The sequence below is a fragment of the Ochotona curzoniae genome, unplaced genomic scaffold (assembly GCF_017591425.1).
Source record: "Ochotona curzoniae isolate NIBS_2020 unplaced genomic scaffold, NIBS_Ocur_1.0 contig_2294, whole genome shotgun sequence".
NCBI lineage: Eukaryota > Metazoa > Chordata > Mammalia > Lagomorpha > Ochotonidae > Ochotona > Ochotona curzoniae.
In genome coordinates this window covers 2,067,260-2,094,072 of record NW_024465405.1, presented here as the reverse complement: position 1 = coordinate 2,094,072, position 26,813 = coordinate 2,067,260, and the positions used below count along the sequence as shown (strand labels likewise).

At 60.7% G+C, this 26,813-nt stretch overlaps 2 protein-coding genes across 8 annotated transcripts in view; one reads left to right on the top strand and one right to left on the bottom strand.

Annotated features, from left to right (window-relative positions):
* The window catches only part of USP40 (ubiquitin specific peptidase 40), an 82,648-nt gene extending 78,846 nt beyond the window's left edge, over positions 1-3,802 (top strand). For all 5 annotated transcript variants that reach the window (XM_040972324.1, XM_040972327.1, XM_040972326.1 and 2 more), the window contains 2 exons: positions 946-1,040; positions 2,876-3,802. In XM_040972324.1, coding sequence (XP_040828258.1) covers positions 946-1,040; positions 2,876-2,984 — 204 coding nt within the window. In that variant the 3' untranslated portion in view covers positions 2,985-3,802. The remainder of the gene's footprint in view (positions 1-945; positions 1,041-2,875) is intronic.
* Positions 3,803-4,303: 501 nt separating this feature from the next.
* Positions 4,304-26,813, bottom strand: part of DGKD (diacylglycerol kinase delta) — a 101,781-nt gene continuing 79,271 nt past the window's right edge. Inside the window, exons 8-31 of one of the 3 annotated variants that reach the window (XM_040972330.1) lie at positions 26,485-26,587; positions 25,820-25,982; positions 24,297-24,405; positions 21,154-21,293; positions 20,588-20,672; positions 19,569-19,663; positions 19,338-19,437; positions 18,985-19,258; positions 18,547-18,708; positions 17,962-18,090; positions 17,399-17,495; positions 16,135-16,245; positions 14,647-14,743; positions 14,302-14,409; positions 13,629-13,742; positions 13,014-13,148; positions 12,624-12,775; positions 11,567-11,678; positions 11,395-11,487; positions 10,723-10,842; positions 9,164-9,175; positions 7,228-7,345; positions 6,211-6,341; positions 4,304-5,651 (exon numbers count right to left, since the gene is read on the bottom strand). In XM_040972330.1, coding sequence (XP_040828264.1) covers positions 5,562-5,651; positions 6,211-6,341; positions 7,228-7,345; positions 9,164-9,175; positions 10,723-10,842; positions 11,395-11,487; positions 11,567-11,678; positions 12,624-12,775; positions 13,014-13,148; positions 13,629-13,742; positions 14,302-14,409; positions 14,647-14,743; positions 16,135-16,245; positions 17,399-17,495; positions 17,962-18,090; positions 18,547-18,708; positions 18,985-19,258; positions 19,338-19,437; positions 19,569-19,663; positions 20,588-20,672; positions 21,154-21,293; positions 24,297-24,405; positions 25,820-25,982; positions 26,485-26,587 — 2,850 coding nt within the window. In that variant the 3' untranslated portion in view covers positions 4,304-5,561. Of the gene's footprint in view, positions 5,652-6,210; positions 6,342-7,227; positions 7,346-8,657; positions 10,253-10,722; positions 10,843-11,394; positions 11,488-11,566; positions 11,679-12,623; positions 12,776-13,013; positions 13,149-13,628; positions 13,743-14,301; positions 14,410-14,646; positions 14,744-16,134; positions 16,246-17,398; positions 17,496-17,961; positions 18,091-18,546; positions 18,709-18,984; positions 19,259-19,337; positions 19,438-19,568; positions 19,664-20,587; positions 20,673-21,153; positions 21,294-24,296; positions 24,406-25,819; positions 25,983-26,484; positions 26,588-26,813 lie in introns of those variants that run through there. The other 2 variants (XM_040972329.1, XM_040972331.1) reach the window with 2 other exon arrangements.

Below are 26,813 nucleotides of genomic sequence, written 5' to 3'. Positions count from 1 at the left end.
TGAGAAGAACATTTTGAAAAGAAAATAGAAAAGTTGTTAAAGGCAGCTTTTCTGTGAAGGAGATTGGAAGCACAGATAGGCCATTAGCTGCGGTGCAGCCTGGGCAGGCGGAGAGGTCCCCGGGTGCTGCAGATGCAGGCGTGTGCCGGGCAGCACTGGGCAAAGCCAGCCTGCCCCTCGAGCCCCCGTGAGGGGAGGTGGGCGATTCCAGTGCCGTCCCCTGTGGGTGAGGCCACGTGTAGACACCTCGGGAGGAGGGCGGGCAGCGGTGCAGCTGAGAGGGACGGGGGCGGTGAGAGCCCGGGAAGGAATGCCACGGCGCTGGGCACGACGCGGACATGGGTCGTTCACTAGCCAGCCCCACAGGATTGGTTACTCGCAGGAAGACTGAATTCAGAGTTTTTAACTTTTTTGAAGATGTATTTTTATTGCAAAGTCAGATATACAGAGAGGAGAGACTGAGAGGAAGATCTGCATTGCTTCACTCTCCAAATGGTCACGACAGCCAAAGCTGAGCCGATCCGAAGCCAGGGTCCCGGAGCCTTTTCCTGGTCTCCCACACGGGTGCAGGGTCCCAAGGCTTTGGGCCGTCCTAGATGCCTTCCCAGGCCACGAGCAGGGAGCTGGATGGGAAGCAGGGCTGCTGGGGTTAGAACCGGCGCCCATATGGGATCCCAGTGCATTCAAGGTGAGGGTTTTAGCTGCTGGGCTACCACGCCAGGCCCAGAGTTTTTAATTTTGTAGTGAGGGCCCGTGAGACCTGCAGCAGCCACTGCTCACTCCCAGCAGTCAGTCAGCTTCCCGCTGCACTGAGGCCCCGGCACGGCCCTGCTGGAGCAGTGAGGAGGGCCAGGGGCCGCCCAGGTGTTTCCCCGTTCCTCGGCTGTAAATGGGGGTAGAACAACCTGATGGGAGCCTGAAAACTGCCTGCTGTTTGAACTGCAGAACCTCCTAGCTGACGCCGACCCCGACTTCAGTACAGCCATGGATGACACTGGCAAAGAGAAGCAGAAGCAGCTCGCCCTGGGGAAGAAGACAAGGTAACAGACCCTGACCCCGCGCGGCGGAGTAGCTGCCAGGCCAGCTGCGGGGTACAGGGTGGCCTTCTGGGCCCTGTCTCTTCAATCTGCCTTGCAGCCTCACCCCACTTTCTGCATGTCCCCAACTCTCCCAAGGTCATCTAAAATACTGCACCCTCTCTGACATGCACCCTGTCACCAGCCCCAGCCTCCAGGCCCTCCTCCCTGCAGACTCAGCTGTCCCCTGGCCCAACGCCTGCAGCCCCTCGTCCAGTGCACCCCCAAGCCAGGGCTGTGCTCCAGGGGCCCCCTTGCCTGGGTCCCTTGCCTTGGCAGGTGTCACCTGCGCCTGGAAGCATTGACCACACCTGCCATCCCAGACCCCACGGGTCTGGGGCTGAACTCCACATGCTCTGCTCTGCGCATGTGCCCACCAGCAGCCTCAGTCCCCCGTCTGCCCACTTCTGCCTTGACGGGCATAGCTCTGTGAGCCGAGACTTCCACTGGGGACGGCTGGCACGGGCTGCCTATGCGGACAGCCCCTCAGTGGCAGGCAGCTCTGGCTGTGCGGGGCGGGCAGGCAGAGGGCAGCAGTGGGGCAGCAGTGCCCCTCTCCCCGGCAGCGGGCTTCTGCTCTGCCTGCCGGTCTGTGCTGTGCCCCCTCCAGCTCTGCGCCTTCTTCCAGGACCAGTCACTCCTGGGCAGGATGCTCCCTGGGACGGGGGTGTCAGGGACTCTTCTCTAGGTGCACCCCAGCTCCTCCCCGCCTGAGGCCTGGTGACCCTGACCCCGATAACGGGCTGTCGGGGTTTCCAGGCTAGGACGTCTGTGTTTAGTCTCACACTGACACTGCTTTTTCTGCATTTGAATGTTGACCTTGTCACCTGTCACATGTAGCCAGGCTGTGGTCACATTCACTTGCCCTGCCTTGTGGGCCTCAGAGCTGGGTCTGAGTGCCAGGCGGGCTGCGACGTGCTCTCCCAGCATGCCCACTTACATTTGCATTCACTTTTTGGGGAGTTTTGTGCTTTCAATCCCAGAACCACCCCGCAGGCCGACTGCGGGGTGTCAGCCCCCTCAAGGGGCCAGCGTCGTAGCAGCCCTGCCTCACACTGTACGGGTGGATGCTGATGCCGGGAGCAATGTGCAGCTAACCCCCATGTTGCCATCAGTTGGTGTGCTCACACAGCCACCACTGCGCACGTGTGGAGGGTATCCAGAACGGCTCCCTGCAGGCGGGACTTGGCGTCAAAGGGCACACTGGTTGTAATGTTGGAAGCAAGACGCCGCCAGTGAAACGCAGGTTAGGACATGAGTGGGCAGTCCAGAGGAAGAACTGCAGGACGCTCCAGTGGCTAGGATGGCACTGCCCAGCCAGGGCCAGCCCACCACAGTGTACGGGAACTGGGACTGTCCCCTGCTGGGCCGGGGAGTCACTAGCCCTTCTAGCCTTGGTTCCCACACAACCCTGACCTGTGCCCATGGGGACCTGTGCCCGAGGCACAGCTAAAATGAGTGCTCAGTGCTGTGGAAGCAAGGGCCAGCTCACAGCCACCAGGCTGAGCAGCGGGTGCCAAGCCCAGGGAGTGCCCATTGTGCCACACAATGATTGTGGGACGCTGAGCTAATGGTGAGGACCGTGTGGTGGGTGGGTGGGTGGGTGCATACAGGGGGCTCCGATGCCCAAACACTGTGGCTATCAAGGGAAGGGAAGCAGACTTCTCGAGCCCAGTGCTGTGGCCACAGAGGCGGGGAGAGGGTGACTCAGGCCCCCGTGGAATGGTCTGCCCGTGGCCATCTGACTCAGAACTGAAGGTGCACTGTGCCCAGGCCTCACTCACCTCTGTCTCCCACAGCCGGGAAGCCCTCCGTGTGCAGAGCAGTGATGCCTTCAGCGCGCCCGGGCTCAGCCCGCCCCGCGGACCCGAGGCTGCCCTTTCCATCCACGTGCGCAGCTTCCGGTAGTACCGACACGGCCCCCAGCAGACAGACTTCAGCCATCTGTGAGCTGACCTGTGTGGCCCCAGATCCCAAGCACTCTGCTGGGGATGAGCAGATGTCACCTGTGAGACCAGGCGGGTGCCCTGGATGGCCTTGGCTGGCACAGCCTGCTGCCCTCTCCCTCAGGACACCTGGCCCGGTGGCCTTCCCTACCATTCTGTGCCGCGTTCACATCGCAGCGTGGGACGCGCACGGGCTGTCACCTCCCTCCTCGGCTCCTGCCTGGGGGAAGATGGCCCACGTTTCCTGACTTCAGGCTTCATTGCACCACATGGTCAGCCCCTCCTGGGTGAGGCCAACTCTCTGTCAAGGTCAGTGTCTCCACCCTGGGCAGCACCATGTGTGACCCATCTGACCTCAGGCCAAGGAAGGAAGGTTGTCCTTGCCCTGTCTGCTGGCCACAGCATCTCCAGATGTGGAGGAGGAGACACAAGCTGAGCTCCCAGCTCCCGAGCATGGCATCACACTAGCCCTCAGGCAGGTGTGGCCTGGGAGCGCCTCTGGCCTGGACCCATGGCTGTCACAGATCGCCTGTGCCTGCCTGCTGTGGCACACCCCTACCCCAAGGTGGCCTGGCCAGCGAGCCAGTCTGGGCCTGCACACAGCCCCACAACAGCTCTCCAGGTGTGGTGCCAGTGCCTTCAGTTCTGGTACAGCCCCTCGGCCCACTCACAGGTGACCAGATGTGGTCAGAATACCAGCCTGGACCCGGAGAAGGCTGTGCTGCTTCTGTCTGGGGCCAGAGTCTGGAGGAAGAACGAATAAACCACTTCAGGAGCCGTGGTCCTGGCTCTGTCAGATGCCGGCTGCACTCTGGCTTGCTTCCCAAGGGCAAACAAAAGTCGCCGGACTTGAGGGAAAGCCACCAGGGTGTCACTATGGCCTCCTGCTCCTGGGGAACGGCCAGCCAGGTGGCAGGGCTGCAAGGATTAGAGGGAAGGCCACAGCAAGAACTCCCACCGACCCGGCTTTTCTCCGTGACACCGGGCTCTGATTGGGCCTGCGCCCTGCTCCTTGCACCTCCCACGGTGAGGCTGGGCCAAGATTACACAGCACACAGCACCCGAGCAGAGGGGGCCTGTGTCTGCGGAGTGAGGTGGTGGTCTCCGCCAGGTGTGGACTCACCTGTCTGTCTGCAGGAATCTCAGCCCATCTGACCCCGAGTCCCCAATACACCGTGTGCTGCTTTGCCACCATCATCAATTCAGCTGAACACCAGCTCTCGATCTGGCAGCAGCTGCTCTCACAGGCACAGGAAAGATGACAGGGATGTGACCGTGGAAGATCAAAAACGGGCTCATTTTATTTGTACACAACATATTTACAAATCTGGTCCAGACATGTACATAACCATACAGGAGGCGTCAGCTTCCGCGGGGTTCGGCCATATAAATTAAGACTATAAATACAAGGGACACTTCGACACCTTCAGAGCTCCAGCTTGCCGTCCTCTCTCGGGTCAGGGCACAGGGGCCCTGGGATGGGAGGCCAAGGGCAGGCCTGCAGGGGCCGCCACTGCCACTGCCACTGCCACTGCCTGCAACTGTTGCTTAGCACCTCTTCCCTCTCGTTAGAAAGATGCATTAGTCAGCAATGCATTCTGAGCAACACCACTGGCACAAATCCAGCATATGCCAGGAGAACACCAAGCACTTGGTGTGGCCACGCTGGCCTGCTCATTCCCCCCCTTCACTGAGGTGCCTAGGTGGCCACATCACCAACTGGCCTTGTCCCTCCGGGGCCAGGATCCTTCTCCCGACCCCCCCTCCCCAGGCAAAGCCAGCCCACGGACATGGCAGTGTGTGTGGAGCCTTGGCAAGTCCACCCCAGCCCTAGGCAGCTCGACCCACACCTCATCCGACGTCCTTAGCAGCAGACTGCACCCCAGCTTCTGCCTGACTTGACCCTGACAGTGCCCAGACACCCCTGACGCCAGCTGGCCGCCTCCTCTGCGGAAAGCCAGCCTCAGGCCACCTGCGGAAGGGGCTGGTCCCCATGTGCATGAGGGACACCAATCTTTGCAAGGTAAGTGGCAGGGAGGACTGCGGCGTCTCCACAGGGAGGTCCCCACCCACTGGCACCACCATCTGGCTGCTCGGGAGCAGCGCGGGCCACCTTGTCAGAGTCCCCACTGACACCTGAACATGTCAGGCCTGACAGCAGATGGCCCAGACAGGCCAACGTCAGTCCCAAGAGCCTGAGAGGTCCCGACTCCGCACTTCTCCAGTTCTGGTCCTAGGTCCTGCCCAGGAGAGCACACCTCGGCCCTCGGCCAGCAGTGCAGCGGGGCCACCCGAGCCTGGGGAGTTGGTGCCACACGCATGGCTGTTCACAACAGAGGGAGGCCTGCAGGGCACGGCGGGCAAGGGGAGCCGGGGACACACAGTCCACCCGGCAGGTAGCCATGTTGGTGTGTCCAAGCCCCCAGAGCTGTGAGGGGTGCAGGAGAGGCTTCGTGCCACCGGCAAGGGGATAGCACCATGAGGAGGCCCGGGCTTCAGTGGCGGGAGGCCCGGGGCACGCAGGCCAAGAAGGCAGAGGCTAGGCCTCGGCGGCAGGTGTGCTCCGGCTCAGCTCCTTGATCCCGCACAGGATCCTCTTCACGTGGCCCACTTTGGTCACGCCGAGGTCCTGCAACAGACGACAGCGTGGGTGTGGGAAGGCAGCCGGGTGGCAGCAGGCTGCACACAACACCTGCCACACAGCCGGGATGAGAACAGTGAGCTGCGGCGGGCGCGGTGCCCAGCACAGCTTCCATGGCCTACAGAGGCAATGACATCATCAAGGGCAAGCCCAGGGACCCCCACGCCAGACAGGCCCGGCAGCCAGCAGCAGCAAGTGACCCTGTGTGAGCCACTGTCCAGGAGGGGGATCTGCAACCCAGAGCCTGCCAGGCACAGGACAGCCTGGGCTGTGGGAGCAGAGAGCTACAGAAACACCCTGCGGGGGCAGGGCCCCTCCCAGTGCATCCTGCATCCTCAGCTGACACCTGTCACACCTCTCCGGTGGGGTCTGTCCCCGGCTTCACCTGGTGGCAGCAGGCGGAGCCAGTGCCGCCCAAACAGAAGCTTGGCCTGAGCCCAAGGCACATCGTGCAGGACAGCTCAAGTCAGCACACCAGCCGGGGTGGACGAGGCCAAAGAGCCCCGAGGAAGGCCAGGTGCAGGCTGCGGGGAGTCGCGGGGAGTACCTTGAGGTCCCTGCGCTCCAGGTGCAGGAGCTCGGGGCCCTGGATGTCGTGCCTCGTGAAGGTGTCCTTATACTCCCAGAGGCCGAGGCGCTCCAGCCAGGCAGCCACCTCCGTGGTCCCCCAGAGGTGCACTGTCGGAGACGGAAAAGCAAAGTGCATGAGGGCCGAGGGCCCAGAACCCAGCACCAGGCAGGGGCAGCCAGCAACACAGACAACCCAGCGCCCAGGATGACCCAGCAGCCAGCACCTGAGATCACTCTGTACCCAAGACAGCACTGCAGCTAGCACCCAAGATCACCCTGCACCCAGGATGACCCAGCAGCAAGCACCCAGAACCACCCTGCACCCAAGCACCCAGGACAATGCAGCAAGAGCAAGGCAGGGCACTGTCCTCTCCAGGAAGGAACCAAGGGAACTGCAGCAGCGGTGGTGTGGCTTCGTGCCAGGCAGCCATGCAGCAGTTCCCTGGGGCCCTGGCAGGAAGAGGCAAGCAGATTCCTGGAGATGGCCCAGACTGAGGCCCCATGGCTCCAGCTACCAGCTCCAACAGACATGCAAGCGGGCTCAGCGGGAGCCAGGCCCCCTGCCCAGGGCTGGCCAAGGTCGGCCAGCAGCGCCGGAGAGCAGAGAGCACGGACACAAGCCTCAGTGCTGATTTCCAGCCCCGGTTTATTGACCCAAAGGAAGCACTGGCCCTCGTGTGCCACTTCCTCTTGATTCTGTCACCCACAATCACAGGGGCCCAGCAGGCACCCCAATCAGCAATTGATTTGATGGGAACCAGCAGCCCACCCGAGGCTCCCGAGCACAGAGCTTTGCGTCTCCGAGCTGGCCTCCTCATCTCTGTCCTCCCACCTCGGACCCCGCAGACTGGGGCGGCGCAGGCCTGTCTGCCGTAGTTGGCAGGACTGATCGGGGCCCGGAAATCAAGCACAGGCGTGGTCCAGTGCTGCGGGAACTAGGGCAGCCGCATCCCAGCGGCCCCCAGCCCGGGCACCCACGGGGCAGGGCAGGTACCAGGGGCTCCCAGGCGGCCCAGAGCTGCTTTGTCCTTGTTGGTTTTCTCCTTCTTAAACTTGGTCACCAGGCGGAACTTGCCGCTGCGGCCGCGTTTGGAGGGGTCGAGCATCCCAGTCTGTGAGAGCAGGCAAGAAACTCTGAGTTAGCGGTGCACTCACCAGGGCCCCGGGGGCGAGCCGGCAGCTAGGAGACGGTTTATCATTTGCCCTTTTCATTTCCTTTTTTGTTTTTGCATTGACTGGTTTTAACACTTTTTAAAATGGTTAGGGGCTGGCACTGTGGCATGGCGGGTTAAGCTGCTACCTGCAGGGCCTGCATCTCATATGGCCACCAGCTCACGTCTAAGTGGCTGCTCCACTTAGAATCCGTTTCCTGGGCCCGGAGTGGTGGCCTAGCAACTAAAGTCCTTGCCTTGAATGCACCGGGATCCCATATGGATGCCGGTTCTAAGCCCGACAGCTCCACTTCCCATGCAGCTCCCTGCTTGTGGCCTGGGAAAGCAGTGGAAGACGGCCCAAAGCCTTGGGACCCTGCACCCATGTGGGAGACCTGGAAGAGGCTCTGGGACCCTGGCTTCAGATCCACGCAGCACTGGCCGTTGTGGTCACTTGGGGAGTGAATCATCAGACAGAACATACTTCTGTCTCTCCTCCTCTCTGTATATCTGACTTGGCAATAAAAATAAATCTTAAAAAAAAAAAAAGAATCCATTCCCTGCTAATGGCTTGGGAGGACAGAGGGTGTCCCAAATGCTTGGCCCCTGCACCCACATGGGAGACCCAGATGAAACTCCTGGCGTAGGTGGGAACAAACCAGTAAAGGAAGACCTTTCTCTAGCCTACTCTGTCACTCTGCTTTTCAAATAAAGATGTATTTACTTTTATTGCAAAGTCATATATAGAGAGAGGAGGAGAGACAGAGATCTTCCGTCTGCTGGTTCACTCCCCAAGCGGCCACAATAGCCGGAGCGGCACCAATCTGAAGTCAGGGGCCTGGAGCTGTGGTCTCCCACAGGCGTGCAGGGTCCCAAGGCTTTCCCAGGTCACAGGCAGGGAGCTGGATGGGAAGCAAAGTTGCCAGGATTAGAACCGGCGCCTATATAGGATCCCAGCACATTCAAGGTGAGGACTTTAGCCACCAGGCTACCATTCCAGGTTCAAATAAATGAATCTTTAGTAGGCTAATCCTCCACCTACAAGCACCAGATTCCCATATGGGTACCAGTTCATATCCCAGCAGCTCCACTTCCCATCCAGCTCCCTGCTTGTGGCCTGAGAAAGCAGTTGAGGATGGCCCAAAGTCTTCGGACCCTGCACCCGCGTGGGAGACCTGGAAGAAGCTCCTGGCTTCAGATCAGCTCAGCTCCAGCCATCACAGCAACTTGGGCAGTGAACCAGCTGATGGAAGATCTTCCTGTCTCTCCTCTCTATAATCTGTGTTTCAAGCAAAAACAAATTTTAAAAAAGCTTGGTAACTATTACTGAAACAGGAGCCTCATACACCGTGCTACGAATCTGAAACTGTGCAGGCAGCTGCTGGGGTAGGGTGCTAGGCTCTTACCAGAACAGGAAACAAGGGCGTAGCCACTGGCCCCACACCTCAGGGACCTGAGGGTCACCACGTGTGCCTGGAGATAAGCTTTAAGGGACAGCACAGAAGGCTGCCAACCACAGGAGAATGGACCCAGCAGTTCTGAACTAATTCCGTAAAAAAGTGGGGGGGGGGGGCATTACGTGACTCTGGAACTGGAAGCAGTCACAGCAGGGAGTCTGTATCCACAGTGCCAGCAGCTGGACACTGGTTCAAGCCCCAGCTGCTCCACTTCATTCCAGCTCCCTGAGAAAGCAGCACCCGGAAGAGGCTCCCAATCCACACCCTGAGCTCCAGCCCCTGGCAACCATCTGGGAGTGACCCAACAGATGGAACATCGCACCCTCTGCAACTCCTACTTCCAGGTAAATGAATAAATAAGTCTTTAAAAAAAATCACCAGTAAAAAGGCAATTAAGAAAAGCCCATCCACTGGCAAAAACATAAAATAACTCACTTAGATTTTACACCTAAGGGGAAAACGGGCCGTTCGTGTCATTTTCTATGGATTGGGTCCCACCCACCCCATCACCAGGCTGGGGTTCCCAGCAGGGAGACCCCGGCTCTGTGAGTCAGCGAGGATCATCAGACTGCACGTGGGCGGTCAGCTGTATCTGCCGACATGAAATCCTGCTCTGCCCCACTGCCTGTGGTCGCTAAGTCTGCTTTCCCATACTGCACTGCGCTTCTGTCTGTCTGAAACGTCTACCGAGTACAGCCTGCTGTAGACAGCTTATTTGGTCTGCTTTTTAACCCAACCTGGAAATCATAAGCCCTGGCACATTCCTGCTATCTTAGTTTCATGCCTTCGGCTCTGTTGTCCCTGTCCATTTGCCTTTCACGGGGCGGTTTTGTCTTTGCAGCTGCGCCAGCCCTTGGTCACTGCAATGCCTGGTGCCATCTGCAAGGACGAGGCCTCCCAGGGTCCAGTGCCAACGCGGGCGGCCCTGACGGACAGGAGCCTGGGAAGGCGGCAGGGGGTAGGGATGAAGTGAGGGCAGACCAAGCATCTCCTCCAAAGTCACACCCTGTGTCCTCCGCCCGCCCTCCGTCTCCTGAACCCACAGCTGGATGCATCTGCCGCCCTCTTGTACCATCAGCATTTGCCCTTGGAGCTCAGAGTCAGAGTGCAGTGACTCTCCCGCCTTCTGCTGCAGAGTGCCCCCTAGGGTCGGAAACAGCCGACTGGCGCCTGGAGCCAAGCGCACACCAGGCTTGTCTGAGGGGGCCTTCAGCCGCTCCCGCCCCCTTCCCTGTCCTTGGCCTTCCCATGCACTGTCCACTTCACGGCTCTGACCATCTCAGCTTCAATTCCAGCGCTGGGACGTTACACTGCGCAAGAGCCTCTATGTTATCATCGCAGTCACTTTCAGTGAAACAGTTATCACTTTCAGAGTTACTGAACCAGCTCTGGTGGCCTTGCCCTGTCGACACTGAAACAGATGCAGCAGGAGCAATGCCACCCCAGGGCAGGCACAGGGGCGCACCCAGCAGGTGCTGACTGGCCACACCCCACATGTCCTTTCCTCTTGGCCCCCATGCTGCCCCAGGCAGGGAGTCCCAAGGCAGACCAGGTTCTGTCCTTGTCCAGAGAGGGCCCTCCCCGGGGTTCTTTCCACCTGACCACCCAACAGTGGCAGGTGACCTGTGCCCTGGGCACCTGCTGCCCTGAAGAGTCTGCATGGACAGCAGACCTCGCCACTTGGTCCTGGTCTCCAAGGGCTCCCGCGGGCTGCCGGCTGCCACTGGTGCAGCAGCACCGAGCCCCACCAGGACTTCCAGCTTGGAGGATGGCATGGGCCTATTACAAGGGCCACTCACTAGCCCAACAGCCCACCCATCCCACCTACCAGAGCCGCCCTCACCCCAAAGCTACCCAGGCAAAGACCGAGGACCCAGGTACCTCTTCGTCACTGGGCTCCGGGGGCTGGCACAGCCAAGGCATGTCAGCCAGCTTCCTGAGCTGCCGGTCCATCTCGGCCAGGGCGGCCCCCAGTCGCTCCTTCTGGGGGGGCTCCAGCTGCTGCTCCAGGAGGCAATGGGAAAGATGGGGCTGCTGACACAGGAGGCACCAGCCCTGCCAGGTCCCGTGCCCCACAGAGAACTAGGGAGACGTCTGGTAGCCAGCTCCACAGTGCCAGGGTGCGGGGCCAGATCCCCAGGTCCCTTCCGAGCAGGGTCAGCGGGGCTGACGCCTGACTTGGGGCAGCTCCCCAGGGACAGCTAAGAGGGACAGGGCCTTCACCTGCACTGAGCGCAGACCTGTCGGGAGGGGCACGGCCTGCAGCAGCGACAGCCCCAACCTCTAGGCTGCCCTCAGCAATAGAAACCCGGCTGTGGGGTGTTGGGCCCGTGCCCCTCAAGTCTTGCCTGAAGATACAAGGGCTAGTCAGGCCTTTTCTGCTCCAACACCTGCGGTTCAGCGGCCACCCCCGCCCCCACCAGGAAAGGGCACAGGAGCTGACTGCTGCAGAGGTTCTAGGACAGGGCCACTGTGTCACCGGTGTCCCTGAGTGCTGGGGAAGACCCACTGGCACATGGCCTGCCCGAGCCCATGCCAGGCCCCATGGCTCACCAGGGCCATCTTCCCAGCCAGCAGCAGCTCCGTCTCGCTGCGCAGGGCACGCATGTTGTTCACCATCTCCACGACAAGGCTGCCATTAAGTCCCTGCGAGGGAGCAGGAGTCACGCAAAGCAGGGCCAAAGACCACCCACCCACAGAGCGGCCAGGCAGGGCAAGCAGGTACCTCAGCAGCTCTGGGCTTGCCATACACTCGGTCCATGGCCTTGGAGCTGGCGTTGACCGCGTGTGCCAGTTCCTGCTCCATGTCTCGGTGTGACTGAGCTATCTCCCGGATACTGGAGCAGAACAAGAAAGGGAACCTCGTTCCTCACCTGTGCGACCCAGCCCAGGTGCCGCCCACGGCACCACAGGGTGTTCCAACAGGCCAGTGGGCACTGGGGCCATAGAATGAGCAGGCGCCAAGTGCGGGCTGTGCCCACCAAACCACCAGTGCATGGGCAGCCTTACGGAGCCAGAGGGCATCCCATGAGCCCTGCTGGAATATAGCAAGCAGCAGCCAGGCACACAGGCCATGCGAGCTTGGCCCAGTTGCAAGCAACCAGGCACTGCCTGCGCCAGCTTTCAACCATGCTGGACCATGCAGGGTGGGTGCCCCTTGGCTGCTGTGAGCCAGCAGCCAAGAGTGGGCATGGTTCAAAGCCCCTACAGCAAGGGCTGGGTCAACAATGACCCAGACAGAGAGAGGGGACTGGGACGTGACCTCCCAAGGGAGGCCGCGGCAATAGTGGTGCATCTACCAGACAGAAGCTCCCGAGAAGCATGAATCACCAGGAGCCTCAACCTCCTGAGCGGACCCAGTGGGAAGGCAGCAGTGAGAGCCCAGGCTAGGGGAGGCAGGATGCCAGCAGGGTCAGACTTGAGGGGCCAGGAAAGAGTACGCACAAGAGGAAGGGGACAGAGGAACACTGCCAGCAAGGGGATGAGTAGGCAGGGCCTCTCTGGCTGATGCCACAAGGCCCCCAGCCCAGCAGGAACCCTGAGTCTGAGAGCAGACTCTGTACCTGCTCTCTGGGACACAGTGAAGGCCATGGGGGGATTCAGGTTTGCAGAACTTCCTGGGTAAGTTTGGGCTTCTGTCTTGGCACACAAACCCTGGGAAATCTCTCAGGGGTGAGCGGGAACAAGCTGAAGTCAAGGGCAGCCAGGCGGGTAAGCCCGGCCCTCCCGGCCCAGCCCTGCAGACGGAGCCCAGACACAGTGCCGAGGCTGGTGGCACCCACCTGTGAATGAGGACCCCCGCAGCCTGCCCAAACTGGTCCATGTGGGTGGCCTCTTCCTCAGACAGGATCTCAGGGTGCAGTGAGAAGGACGGTGGCCGTGGCAGCTCACACTTCTGCTTGTCCTCCCATGATTTGAGGGTGTTCTCAAAGGCCTGGGTCAGGGACATCTCAGAGTGACACCTGCTGCACCCCACCTGACACGGACCCAGGGCCCCCCAGGTGCACAACGGCCATCCATCTTACACAGGCCAGGGACCCCCAGTGCGCACTGGCAAAGGCAGACACCAAGGCACCTCCAATAGTTGTGGGAGGACGTGGCCCTGGAAACACCGCTCAGCTCCACCCCATCCCACCAAGACACAGCCGTACGCCCTCTCAGCCCATCCTCACCCGGTCTCGGGTGAGCGTCTGCGCCCGGTTCTTGTGGATGATGCGGATGTAGCCTGGGGGCTGGATCCAGGCCTCCCCATCCACCTGCACTGGGACGCCCTCATCCCCCAGGATGGAGATCTTCACTGTGCGACACTGCAAAAAGCAGGGGACATCACCCACACACTGAGCCACAGCCTCAACATCCCAAGCCAGTCCCCCCAGGAGCCCAAAAGCCACCTCTGGGGTGAAACTGCACCCACACTGTCCCAGCACTACCAGTGCACTGACCACCCACCCACACCAGGCCACCCTCAGTGTGAGCACACTGGGACCAGTCAGGGTCGAAGGGGGTGGCAGCCGGGGCTGTGGAGTGCGGCTGGGCACAGGGACCACCTCGGGTGACTGGGTCCCTGCCAGGGCAGCAGTTGTCCAGCAAGCAGATGGCTACACCCCATTTCTCTTTCCAACAAGACTGCCTGCTGAAGAGCTGGCAAACTGAACTTCAACTGCAGGTGGCAGCCTGGGCAACCCTGGGTAGACTGGGCAGTTTTCCAAGGAGGCACCAGGGCCAAGCCACAAGGGCACTGAGAAAGCAGCACTCGTGAGCCCTGGCCCCTGGACCTCCGGCGTCACCTGGGCAATTCGGTGATGCTGCAGCTTGATGACGCGGGACACTGCCATCTGCATGCTGCCAAACACGGCCACCACCTCCAGGATCTTGTCATCAAAAGACGGTGCTGTAAAAGTCTGAAAGGACCAAGGCAGCTGACCTCTCCCCTCCCCGACACCACACCCCAGCTTGTGCGGCCAGCCCTCACACTGGGGGCCCTGTAAGAGGGAACCACCCAGAAGCCATGACACCTTCGCTAAGGCCCTGCATCCTCTCCCCAGCTCCCTCACCTGTGAGACAGGGAAGGGACTGGTTCCTCAAGGCACTGTGATGATGGGAGGGTCAGCCAGAGGGCCCACTGCACGGCTAGCGTGGCCGGAATGCAGGGCGGGCGGGGAGGGCTGCCAGGACCCAGAGGGCTCTCCTCAAAGCCACCTGATGACTGAGCACCCCTCCAGCTCGCTGGGCAGCCCATGGACCAGCCCCTCATGCGGGTTTCTCTGCACCTGGGACGCTGCAGTCAGGCTCCACCCACCTGCCACATCACCCCGCCCCTCGCTGACTGCAGATGCTCGGCACAGCCCCAGGTCACCACGCTCATGGATGAGGGGTCTGTCTGCCCGGTCCTCCACTGCGCCAGCACACCTAAGCCACAGCACCTCGGTCGGGGCCCACGCCCCCGTGCCCCATACGTACGTCATCCTCCTTGGTGCCTCCCCAGAAGTTGGTCCCCCCAGCATAGCTGGGAATGTTGAGCACAGCAATCCCCTGCAGACTGGGGAGGGGGATGGGCCGCCCGTCACACTGAGCAGCACCACGCGAGAGGGAACAGAGGAGAGGATCGTCAGGCGGCCCTGCCTTGCTACCGGACCCCAGGCCCCGGAGGCCACCACCGGCAGTGCCCCTGGAGCACAGAGGCCGCGGGCAAAACCCCCCACCCGAACGCAGAGGCCACGGGGAGCACCCCCGGAAGCACCAGGTCACGGGGAGCACCCCTGGAGCGAGGCCTCTGGGCCGGGTGAGGTAAGCTGCGGCCCTCACCTCCAGCAGGACCTTCTGCTCCAGGTTCCGATAGGTTCGATGTAGCAGTTCTTTAGTGCCAAGAACCCCATACCACATCATGTTCTTGGTCCTGCTCCTGAAACACAATCAAACCTTCACATGGACCATGGCTGATTGGTCACTGCTAAGGCCAAGAACAGGATCTGATCTCAGAGCAACTGCATGTGTACGGCAGGGGCCCTGGACACAGCCTGCGTGGACAGGTGACAGGGTGACCACCAGATAATCAGTGATTATCAGCTACCAAAGGCAGAGTACCAATAGGAAGTCTGTCAGTCCAGCAGGCTAAGCCTCGGATGGGACACCCCATCCCCGAGCTGAGTGCTTCTGATCGAGCTTCCTGCTAATGCACCCCCGGGAGGCAGCAGGGGAGCACCCCTCAACGCCACCAGGGCCCCCGCCACCCGCGAGGGAGACCCAGAGCAAGCTCCTGGCTCCTGGCTCCGGCCTGGCCCAGCTCTGGCTGTCGGGGACGTTTGGGGAAGTGACCAGCAGACTAAGGTTGCATACAGGAAGGAGGCGGCTTCTTGCTCCCACTGCTGCTTGCAGCTCCCGCCTAGAGGCCTGCTGGCCAGGGGCTCTCTCCTTTCTTCTGTTGAGCTCTTGGTGAAACCTACACCTTGCACACTGAGGACACGTAGTCTCCCAGAGCACAGGAACCCCCTGGCCCTGACTGGCTCAGCCAGCTGCAGCTCCCAAGTCCACCACCTGGGCAGCATGCTGGGGTGTCCCTGGAGGCCTCAAAAGCCATGAAGCTCATGGAAGTTTTCAGTTCCTACACTGGATCTTGCCTTCCTAGAAGTCCCAGCCAGGTAAAACCTCCCCTGCCGCTAGGCTGATCACTTGGGGGCGAGCACAGCTGCCTGTGGGAGGGCACCATGGGAAGGCAGAGCTAACAGTCACACAGCCTGCTCCTTGGGGATCTGAAGGAAGGCAGAGGAAGAGACGGAGAGTTTCTCTATCCTCAGGTTCACTCCCCAGATGCCCATGGCAGCCAAAGCTGGGACAAAGCAAAGCCAATAACCCAGAATCCCACCCAGGTCTCCCATGAGGGTGCAGGGCCCGGGCACTTGGGCCATCCCGTGCCACCTTCCCAGATGCACGAGCAGCAAGCTGAATGGAAAGCGGGGTACCCAGGGCTGAGCTTGTGGCCCACAGTCTGCTCTCCGAGCTGCTCCAGCCCCAGCAGGTGCAGGCTCCAGCTGGGGCAGCCACACACATGAGCTCTGGCTGAGCTTATCTCCCGGCTCCTCATCCTCACTGCAGGCTGACTCCTCTTCCTCAGCCTTCCCGCTTCCCGTTCCCACATGGAACCTGCCCACCACCAGCCCTCCGGAGAGCCTCTTCCTGGTCGGCCTCCTCGACCGACATCCCCCAGCTCTGGGAAAGGCTGCAACTGGGCCAGACTCCATTCCTGATCCGGCCTGCTCTGGCACCGCCCCACCCCCACCCCGAGCCATCACCCACCTGCACTTCTCTGGGTGCTCGTCCCGCTTGTTGTTGAAATCCAGGGATATCTTCGCGTCCAGGCCGATGCCGAAGTAGTTGTTCATGACACACTTCTCCGTGTAACACTCTCTGCGGAGCCAGACCCAAACTCGGTGACAAGAACCCCACAGGCAGCTCGACGCAGACTCCCACCTCTCAGCACGCCCTCCTCCTCCCCTTTCGGAGACGTTGCACATGCCACAGCCTGCCAATCTAAGCCTGCACCCTGTGCCAGGAGCCGTGACCACAGCAGGCCTACAACAACAAAAGAACACCCGCCCCCATCTTCCCAGCCCCGGGCAACTGTGACCGCCTGCCTGTGGTCCCCACAGGGTGCCAGGGCTGGCGAATGGGGCACAGAACACGTTGTGCCTCGTGCCCAGCTCCACATGCCCAAGGCCTGTCCACAACACATGCGCGCAGGCCCTGGTTCCCGTTGTCGGGGGCACACAGCTGAAAGCGGAGCCCCAGGACCCAGAAGGATGCGGGTGAGGGTGTCAGGAGCCCCTCACAGCATATAAATGCACACATTCCAGCTTGGACCCTCCTCCACAGCCCACCCCCAGCCACACAGTCCAGTGACGGCATGAGCTGTAGGTGGCCCCAAGCCTCCTGTCCCTAGACGTGGTCAGGAGACTCCCCCAGCTCCTCCACAGCCTCAGCACTCACCCAGGGCCCTGCTCCGCCTAGCAGATTGAGCAAGAGAGGGGCCTGCCCTGGGAGCGGGACTCAGACACGTTACAGCCCCACACGCCTAAATGAAGGGCCTAAAGGTGGATGGCCGCCAAGCCCCTGGCAAAGCTGCACCGAAGCTGAGGACCACGTGACAGAGCCATACCAGGGCCCGGGAGGAGCGTAGGAGTTGACCCAGAGGCAAGGCCGAGAGCACGGTGTGGGGACAGCAGGCCAGCGGGAAGGTACCACACCGTAGATGACAGACGGTCAGGAGGCCAGCACGGCGCCCGCCTCACCAGGCCACACCCACGAGCCAACCCTGCCGCAGCCCCAGAACGTGCCATCAGCCAAAAGGGCCAATGTTTACAAGAGGTCTGCAAGGATATCGCGCACACAGGAACACGCCACCCACCTGCTCCGGTACATCTGTGCCGGAGCCACCGCAGGCTCAGCTGCACACAGCAGCCCCCAGGCCGTCTCAGCTTGCAGGCACCCACTACCCACAAGTCAGGGTCTGCTCGCCCAGCGCCAGCCCCAGTGCCCACAGCACAGTCAGCCCCCCACTCACAGGTTCTCCGGCTCTGAGGTGAAGGGGTCAGCACTGATCAGCAGGCGGCTGATGACTGAGCCCCCAGGCAGGGAGCCAGACATGCCGGCACGGACGCCTGTGCAGGAGAGTGAAGGCAGTGAGTGCTGGCAGGCCATGGGCGGGGAGGAGCTCACGCATGCCTGAGGTCCACGGAGTGCGCGGAGCAGGATGCGGGGTCAGCTCTCCTAAAGTCAGCAGGCCTGGCGCAGGAAGGCAAGGGCGGTTGCAGAGCAGGCTCCCTCCGACAGCCTCCGACACCAGCTGAAGTGAGTGCGTGCTAAGGGCACACGCTGCCCAGTGAGCTGCAGCCTCCAGCCTAGGGGCGGCAAGGCCCCAGCAACCAGCACCGCCTGCAGCGACTCCACAGGCTGCTCCGTCACAAACTGCCCACTTTCCCTTCTCCTTGAGGACACACCCTCCCGGGCCTCCCCAGGGGCCTGTCAGTCATGGCAGTTCTAAAGTTCTGTCCCTCCTTCCCAGGTGCCTACGAGGACCCTCTCGCAGCAGCTCAGCCCTGGGTGCGCAGGCAAGGGGCCACTCACTGGGGTACAGGATCTTGGTGTTGAGTGCAGGCAGCCCATCCCGGGCTCCGGTATGGGGAGGAAGAGAGGCCGAGCTGCCCGGGGCCACACCTGCTTTGCTCATCAGCTTCTCACAGGGGGACCTGGACGCTGGGAGCAGAACAGGAAGCCGTGAAGGAGTGCTTTTGGCAGATGGCGGGGACTTGCCTAACCCACCTTTGGGTGACTCGGGCTCAGGGGAGGACTGCAGTCAGGTTGTGGACTGTGAGCCCACACACAGTAGGATAGCAGCTCTGGGCAAATTCCACCCAGTGGTCTGGGCAGGCAGTGGAAGCCCACACAGAGGTCAGCTGCAGGAGGGCACAAGGCCCCTTCTGAGCACTTGGGCAGATCCTAGCAAGCCTCTGGGGGGCAGCAGCAGGGGAGGGACGACACGAAAAGCCCTGGGCAGGAGGGCTCTCAGTATCCAAGCGACACACTGTACCCCAGGGGTGCAAGCGAGTGACACTGGAGACTGGCCCCGGGGCCAGCGCTGCTGTGTAGGGACCCAGAGATGCCCAGGACGGGCTCTGCGCAGGCAGCTGCGGGTGTTCCACGGGACGGTACCTTTGCGGATGCTCCTGCCCTTGGCGGCCCCACAGCCCTCGCCGGGGAGCAGCGGCAGGCACGCCCGGTCCTCCGCCTTCGGCTCTTTCTTCTCATCGGCTGTGGAGAAGCTCAGGACAAAACCCTCCTGCTCCTGGGTCTGGGCGTTCTGCTCGTCCACAGCTGCGCAGAAGGAGAGGGGTTGAGCACCAGGGTCCCCAGCTCTGGCACAGGCTCTCTGGCTCAGGACATGGACCCCGACATCTACACCCACCTGTCCCAGTCCCTGCCCAGGGCCGGCAGGAGGCTGGGAGCACAGGCGCCAGCGTGAGGGGGTTTCCGGGCAGTGAGAGCGCAAGAGGGCAGAGGACAGGGGAAGACACAGTGGGGGGCCCAAGTGTTCCTGCCCACCCCAGAGCTGGCCAGGGCTGCCAGGGCTGGGGCTAGAAGGCCCATCACCTTTCTCGGCATGCTCGATGATCTGACGAACGGCCTTCTTCAGGCTGTTGGCTCTCAGCATGAGCTGCTCCCGAGGCCGGAAGATCTGTGGCCGGGCCGGGCATGCTGGGCCCACGGAGCGGCCCATGGCAGAGGCACAGCTGCCACCAGCCCCGTCCCCATCTTCAGCCTCCTCGGCGATGGTGGGGGGCGGGTTGGGCAGTGAGGACGTGGCCTGGGACTCGTCGTCCAGCGTCTTGAGGAGGGAATCCAGCTTCTCTTTGAGGACGGAGCACTAGAGAAGCACAAGGTGTGAGGTGAGGGTCCACCAGGCTGGACAGCCCACCCACCCCCGACCAGGGCCCGGGACCCACCTTCTTGGCCATGACCTCTGACTCCTCCGAGCTCTCCGTCGTCTTCTCATAGGCCTTCCCGACCCGGGCCACAAAGTCCTTCACAGTCTCACAAAGTACCCTGCGGGCAGCAGCGAGGGGTCCCTAGAGACAGCCCCAAGCTGGCAGGGCACCAGGAAAGGGCTTTCCCCACCCCAAACCAGACCGGCTGGGCAGGGAGGCACACCCCCTGCCGAGGCCCTGGGCACTCACTTGGCGGATGAGATCACCACTGAGTGCTGGTCTGAGGTCAGGATCTTGGAGAGATGGGCTGCTACCGAGTCTTCATAGAAGAGGATCTGCTGCACCTGCAGGCCCAGGACAGGGACCAGGGCATCAGGCCCCATGACCCCGGCTCCCGGGCCCAGTCAGGGACTTTCCTGCCCACCCGCTGCCGGGGCAGGCCTGCAATGAGAACACCCTCCCGCCCCGGCCAGCCCCGGCCAGCCCCGGCCACAGCCTCAGCCTCACTGCCCACGCTGACTGAGCTGGCCAGAGCTAGGATAGATTCCAAGAGACGCATCAGGCTGTGAACAGCCGGCGCAGAAGGTCTTCCCAGAGAACAGTGGGAGCCCCTGCCCTCCTCACGGGCTCCCTGGTCCCCACTCACGATGCAGCCTGAGTGTCCCATCGTGACGCAGGGCTCACTGCCGCTGCTGACGGAACAGCCCAACTCCCTGTACTGAGGCCATCCCTCTGGGCCCGGCGTAGGCATCAGTACATTTCACAACTGCCTGGGCAGTACCTTGGGCCTTGACAAATACGTCCTTCCTCTCCAAATAAAACATTGAAAAATATGCAAGGCACTTCCGGTTGGTTAGGCCACAGCAGGGATGCGCCCACTCGCAGCTATGATGGCGTTCTGTGCCCATGTCCTAGAAACCAAGAGACTGCAGCATGCTCTCTCACAGCCACACATGCTCTCAGCAAGGAGCATAAAATAAAGGCGAAGCCTACGCCTCAGGGACCAGAGGAGAGAGGTATCACCTCGGCCCGGAACGGGAGAGGGAGGCGGCAGCATGTAAGGGAGCTGCTGGCGGGGCCCCAGGAGGGGGAAGGCCCCAAATCCTGGCGATAAGCAGGCGGCCTGTGAAGGAGGAGGCGCAACCTGGCCGACACAAACAACAACTCCTAGGGCTACATCGAGCCTGTCTCCACAGGGGAAGGAGAGCCGGGAGTACCCCGAGAAGACCAAGCACGCACGTGGGGTTCAGGGAGAAGCCTGGCTGTACCTCGGAATCCTCACTGAAGTCCTCGGTGACAGTGGACGAGGAGGTCTGCCGGGGCAGTTTGGTCTCGTACGCCATGACACTCCACCTGCGCACACACAAAGTCACGAGGTCAGCTCCAGCCAGCTAAGGACACAGACACCCGCAATCTGGGGGCCAGGCCCTGGCACCATAGCATCTGGCTTCCCATCTAAGCCCCTGGTCCTTCTGCATTACAACCCAGCTCAGTCCCCTCCTCCCCACCCAGGTCTAAATGTCACAACTCCACCACCAAGGGGTCCCGTGCTCTTCTCCAAGGGGGCACACGTGTCTGCCAACGATTCCTGCTCACCCCGGAGGGCTGAACTGACCCGCCTTGGCCCAGCAGCTCCGGGGTAGGCCTCCCTAACTCTGACTTTCAAATACACATTAGAGGAGCAAGAAGTGTGTACACCGGGGTCCCATTTGTCCAGTGTCAGACAGGGACTTCCCCAGCCAGAAGTCTGTCCAGAGTGGCCTTTGCCCAGACACTGGCGGCCCACTCAGCTGTCCAGGGCGGCCTTCACCCTGGATGCCACCAGCCCAGTCACCTGTCCAACATCTTGGTGCTGGCCCTCTCCAGCTTCGCCAGGATCTGTGGGAGCTGCGTGTCATCATCACAGGCTGAGCCCCAGCCAAGCACACGGGCCAGGTCGTTCCCCGTCCCGAGGGGCAGCACTCCCAGCTGACACTGATGGAAAACAGAAGGAGGAGACCCCGCTCAGGCACGTGGAGACAGGAACCTTCTCCACCAAGCACCCTCAGAGACCTTCAGTGAGCCCCCTGCTTGCCACAGCACACTGGCACCGTCAGCAGAGCCTACCACAGGGGAGTCTTCAGGACCCAACACAAAACAGGGACCCCTGGCCCCACTCCTACGACACCCCTTTCTTGGCTGGCACCACATCTTCAGAAACTCAACTACTTCCAAAGTCCCCTGCCTCCCTCTCCCCGGCTCTCCAGGCCTGCCCCTCCCACCAGTCACTCCACCCCCACGGCACAACTCGGGTTGCAAACACAGGCCTAACAATGTCTTCAGTGGCTTCTAAGTTCCACCAAAGGTGCAGGGGCTGCTCACAGCTTGGCAAGCGCAAGCTATCACCAGCCTGAACCAACACGTCTGCCAGGCCCCAAAGCCACCCCCTCCTCCTAGCACTATCACTCAGAGACCTGCCATGTCAGGACAGTGCCACCAGACCTCTTGGGATACAGCTGCCCTAAAGCTCGCTGGCCACGGATTGTGACCGCTGCCTGAGGTGTAGCCTTCCCTCTACACCGGCCCTCCCCCAGCATGGTACTGCTGGTGCTGGGACCCTGCAGCCAAAGAAAGCACAGGAGGGACACAGTAGTCAGAGGGGACCACACTGCAGGGTGCCCCACAGGAGCTGGGGGCCTCAGAGGAAAACAGCAGATGGTCAGGTAAAGGTGCAGAAGGTGCTTCCAGTAGCAAGGGGCTGCATCTGAAGGCACAGGTCATGGCTTGGGACAGGAGAGGGAACAGTGGAGAGAGGGACCAACCCTGTTGCAAGACTGCTTCACTGCAGGGTGAAGGACAGAGGGCAGCAGGAGGCTGACCCAGGCCAGAGGCACGTAGCATCACAGCTTCGGCCAACAGAGAGCAGCAGCCCAAACCTAGAAGCCAGTCAGAAAGAGGGAGGGTCCAGGACAACTGTGTCATCCTGGCTCTGACTCCTGGCGTCAACAGCAAGGAAAGGAGCTCGGGCCAGGCAGGGGCTGAAGTGTAGCCCACAGCAAGGAAACTGCACTCTGAGCCACTGGGAACACCAGGGCTTCCCAAAGGAGAGCAGAAGCCACGCAGCTGCTGAGCATTCCTGAGAAGGAGAGAGGAATGGCCACCCAGGACAGAAACACCGAGCGAGGGAGGGGCCGGAGCACAGAGGACAGGTCAGTGACCACGAACTTGCCCACAGTCCACAAATCAGTAACACTCAAAACGGATTCTCAGGAGACTGCTTGAATCCAACCACTAGGTGGTGCTGTTTCTCCTCACTGGCCAGGGCTGCATGTGAAAATGCCAGGATGCAGCCCACCAAACCCAACCAACACCTCCAAGTCACACAGGAGACTGCCATCCCTGTATGCAGTATAAGGAAATATGGGTGAGGGTCAGCATGATAGCCTAGTGACTAAATCCTTGCCTTCCCGGCAGCCCTGCTTCCTGCTTGTGGCCTGAGAGAGGAGTGGAAGACAGCCCAAAGCCTTGGGACACTGCACCTGCATGGGAGACCCAGAAGACGCCCCTGGCTTCGGATCAGCTCAGCTCCAACTGCTGCAGCCACTTGGGGAGTGAACCAGCAGATGGAAAATCTTTCAATCTTTCTTTCTGTAAGTCTGATTTTCCAATAAAAATAAATATGTGTGTGTGCATGTGTGTGTGTATGCGTGTGACTACTTTCACATTCTGGGGGTACAGGCAGGTCCCTTAACACAACAAAAAAATCATGAAGACAAAAAAATATATGTTGAAGGTAAATGACAAGGAAAAAATCTGCAAGGACAGATGAGGAATTAACCTAACATTCCTCCTTCAACAGCAGAAAAATGAGGCAACGCCATGGACAGGGGTTTCAGTTACAAGTTCAGATTCAACTCAGAAGATGCCTGGCTTCAGCTGACTCCTGGGTCTGTTTAGCCGACCCCATGGGCGGTACATGGGGCGCCAGCACGCAGGCAGCCTGGGGGAGAGCAGTGGAGCCCAGCAGCCCAGCACCCACGGGCACCTGGGGCGGGGGGTGTGCGTCTGGTCTCCCCTGAGCCTCATCAAAGCCACCTGTACACACTGTGTGTGGTGGGGAGGCACTATTCCAGGGCTCCCAGCTCTGTCCGAGACCCCAGAGTGGGAGGTGCCCACCACACACGGACTGCAGAAGGCACAGTGGGGATTTTCTATAGTGGCTGACATGCTGCTACCTGCGACCCCGGCATCCCACATCAGGGTTCCGAGTCTGGGTCCCCCCACTGCTAATCCCAGCTCTCGCACACAGGCAGCCATGACAGCCCCAGTCCTCGGGCCTCTGCCCCCCCACACGGAGACCAGACTCAGCACTCGCTGCTGGCTTCATACTGGCTCCATCCCAGCACTGGGGCATTTGGGCAGCGAGCGAGGGGATGGACAATCTCTCTTCTTCCTTTCAAACATATGAGTAAATAAGAAATTTTACAGTGACAGGGCAGCCTGGATGCTACGTGCCCATTGAAATCAGAGGTGTGTTGTGTACACATGATGCGTGTGTTCTAAGACACTTCTGGAAACGCTGACCGGCCCAAAGAGCCGGGGAGAGGGCCGGCTCAGAGCAAGACCTCTTGAGGAGCCTAACGAGCACCCTGTGAATAATCAGGGAGGCCCAACAGCCCGAGGCCACTGCACTCCTGCCCCAACAAGAGGCACCATGTGGCAAACGCATCACCACCCAGTGAAGTTGGTGGGGGTCGAGGGAGCCACAGAGGCCCACCCAACCCACTCCCCGCCAAGGCTCTGTGTGGGCTCATCTCCCTACACGCCCTCGCCTCCGGAGAATTCCGCTTTCATACATCACAGCCAGAGCCCGGACTTGGCTGGCACTGTGAGGTTGCCCTCGACCCCTCTTCCCCAAGGCCACCTCCAGGGAACAGGGGCTCTGGAGCCAGCACCTGCACGCCTCCCCTGTCAGCAGGACCCCTCATAGCCAAGTACCTGTTTGTGAAGGTTGAGGCTGTCGATTTCAGAGAGGACCCAGCCCACACTGCCATCCCCGCCACAAACCAGGATCCGGAACGTGTCAAACTTCTGGAACAACCGCAAGCTACAGAGAAGAGAGTCCATGAAAGAATATGCATCCTGTAAGACAAACAGTGACTCACGTGCCCTGGACCGAGCGGGCTGCCTGCCAGTCACGGCTGACCCTGCATCCCAGGCCAAGCACAGGCACGTCAAGTGACACCCGCTGTCTGCACGGCCCCCTTCCTCAGGGCCAACTTTCATCAAGGTGGGCAAAACAGTGCTTGGGCCCAGGCAACCCACAGATGCAGCTCTGCTGAGCCACTGGGTACCCAACAACCTCCACGAGGCACTCCCAGACGCCAGCTCCTGACCAGGTCCATGGGCACTGGCCGCTCTGCTCACTCCTTGCAGGAGGTGACACCCTAGTCTTCCCCCGCCTCCAACTCCTCCTTCCTGGGCTCGTCCAGTCACTTCGCCCTTCCACCAGGGACCCCACTGTGGAGGCTCACGCTGCAGCACCAGCAGGCACTGCCCTGGTGTCCCACAGTGACTCAGCCTTCCTCAGCTATCAGCAGCAGCCCCCGCTCCAGGAACCTCCTACTGCATGTCCAGGGACAGCTTCAAGCACCAGCCTCACTAGCAACTCCCATGGGAGGCCGCTGCCACAGCCTGAGGCACTGGCCCAAGGAAGGCCTGGATTCCCTCTAAGAGACGCAGATGCGCCCAAGGACACTGAGGAGCAGTGCAGAAAGCGAGGCCACCTGCAGACCGAGATGAAAATACACAAGCAATGCAGGGCGCCAAGCACAGGGCCGCAGTCAGGGCAGTGGGGAAACAGGTGCCTGCATGAATGTGTGAGAATGTGTGCCTGTGCGTGTGTGCTGAATGTGTGTGAAGGTGAGAATGTGGGTAGACCTGTGTGAGCCTACGAGTGTGTACTGAGTGTGTGTGTGTGCTGAATGTGTGTGAAGGTGAGAATGTGGGTAGACCTGTGTGAGCCTACGAGTGTGTACTGAGTGTGTGTGTGTCTAGGGGTGTGTGTGCGTGTGTGCTGAATGTGTGTGAAGGTGAGAATGTGGGTAGACCTGTGTGAGCCTGCGAGTGTGTACTGAGGATGTCTGTGTGTCTAGGAGTGCATGTGTGAAGGTGAGAATGTGGGTAGACCTGTGTGAGTACATGTGAGTGTGAGAATGTGTGTGTATAAGCATGTCAGAATGTGTATGTACCTGTGTATGAGTGTGCATGTGTGTGTGACTGTATGTCTGTTGAGTGTGTGTGTGTGTATGTGCATGAGTGTGAGTCTATCTGAGTGTGAGTGGAAGGCTGGAAGAGCATCTACCTTACCAAGTACTTCTGCAAGCGGAATTTGGGGAGCAGGAGTTCAAGAAAAACTTTCCTATTTAAAATCTTCTGTGCCTGTCATCTCTCTAAACAAATACACCTTAGCCACCGAGTTCCCAGAGTGCCACGACAGGTGGACGCAACATGCTTCCTACCCAAGGTGTGGCCCGCCGTTCATGAGGTCAAAGACCTGGGCGGGGTTCAGCAGCTGCTTGAATCTTCGGAGGAACTTCACACCCTGGTTGTCTCCGCTCTTGGAATTGACAAAGACCAGCAGGGGGCTGGTGCAGGACGGAGGACAGGTAGCCTTCCAGAACCCTGGATGTGAGAGTAGACGGAAAATTCACAAGCCATGAAGATGCCAGGGGCACTGCCAGCACAGAGAGTATCAGCTACCGGCACGCCCAGCCGAGAGGGAGGAGTGGCGGCCCTCCTGATGCCAGGCTGGGAATACCCATGGTAGCTGCCTTCTCCACTCTCCCACCCTGGCAGAGCTGCATCCTCTGGCCCATGCCACAAGACCCCCTCGCAGCACTACTCCTTGGCATTGCCATGTGCTGGCCAGCCATGCAGGGGCAGCTGTGAACCACATGCTGGCACCGGCCAGAGATGGAGACGGGCCAGCCTACAGAGCCTGGCTCCATGTAAGCTGGGGTGGTCCCAAATTCCACAGTGGCAGACAGGACACCATCACCAGCCTACATGCAGCACCACTGCCTGATCCCACATGGCTGCGCTGGCCTCCTGCTGACCAGAGCTGACCAGAGCTGGAGGGCAGAGGAAGCATGTGGAGCAGTGACAATAAGCAGGCGGCACCCACCATCAGAGTCGATGCTGTTGAGGGCCGTGGGAGGGATGACAGACACTTTACACAGGCCCAGCGGGCATTTGGTCAGTAAGGAGTCCTTGCATGAGGTGTGTACCTGGAACAAAACCCCACGCATCAGCAGGGCCCAGCAGTGCCCTTCACACATCCAGTGAGTGCTCCAGCCCACAGCTGAAGCTCAGCCAATCACTGCCACTAGGGACAATGAAAACACAGGCCACACCAGTCCTGCTCAACCTATGTGGCTTAAAGCACAAAACATGAAGACACAGGCCACACGGTGCCACTGGAGCACACCCCTGGCCTAAATCCACCACCAGGCA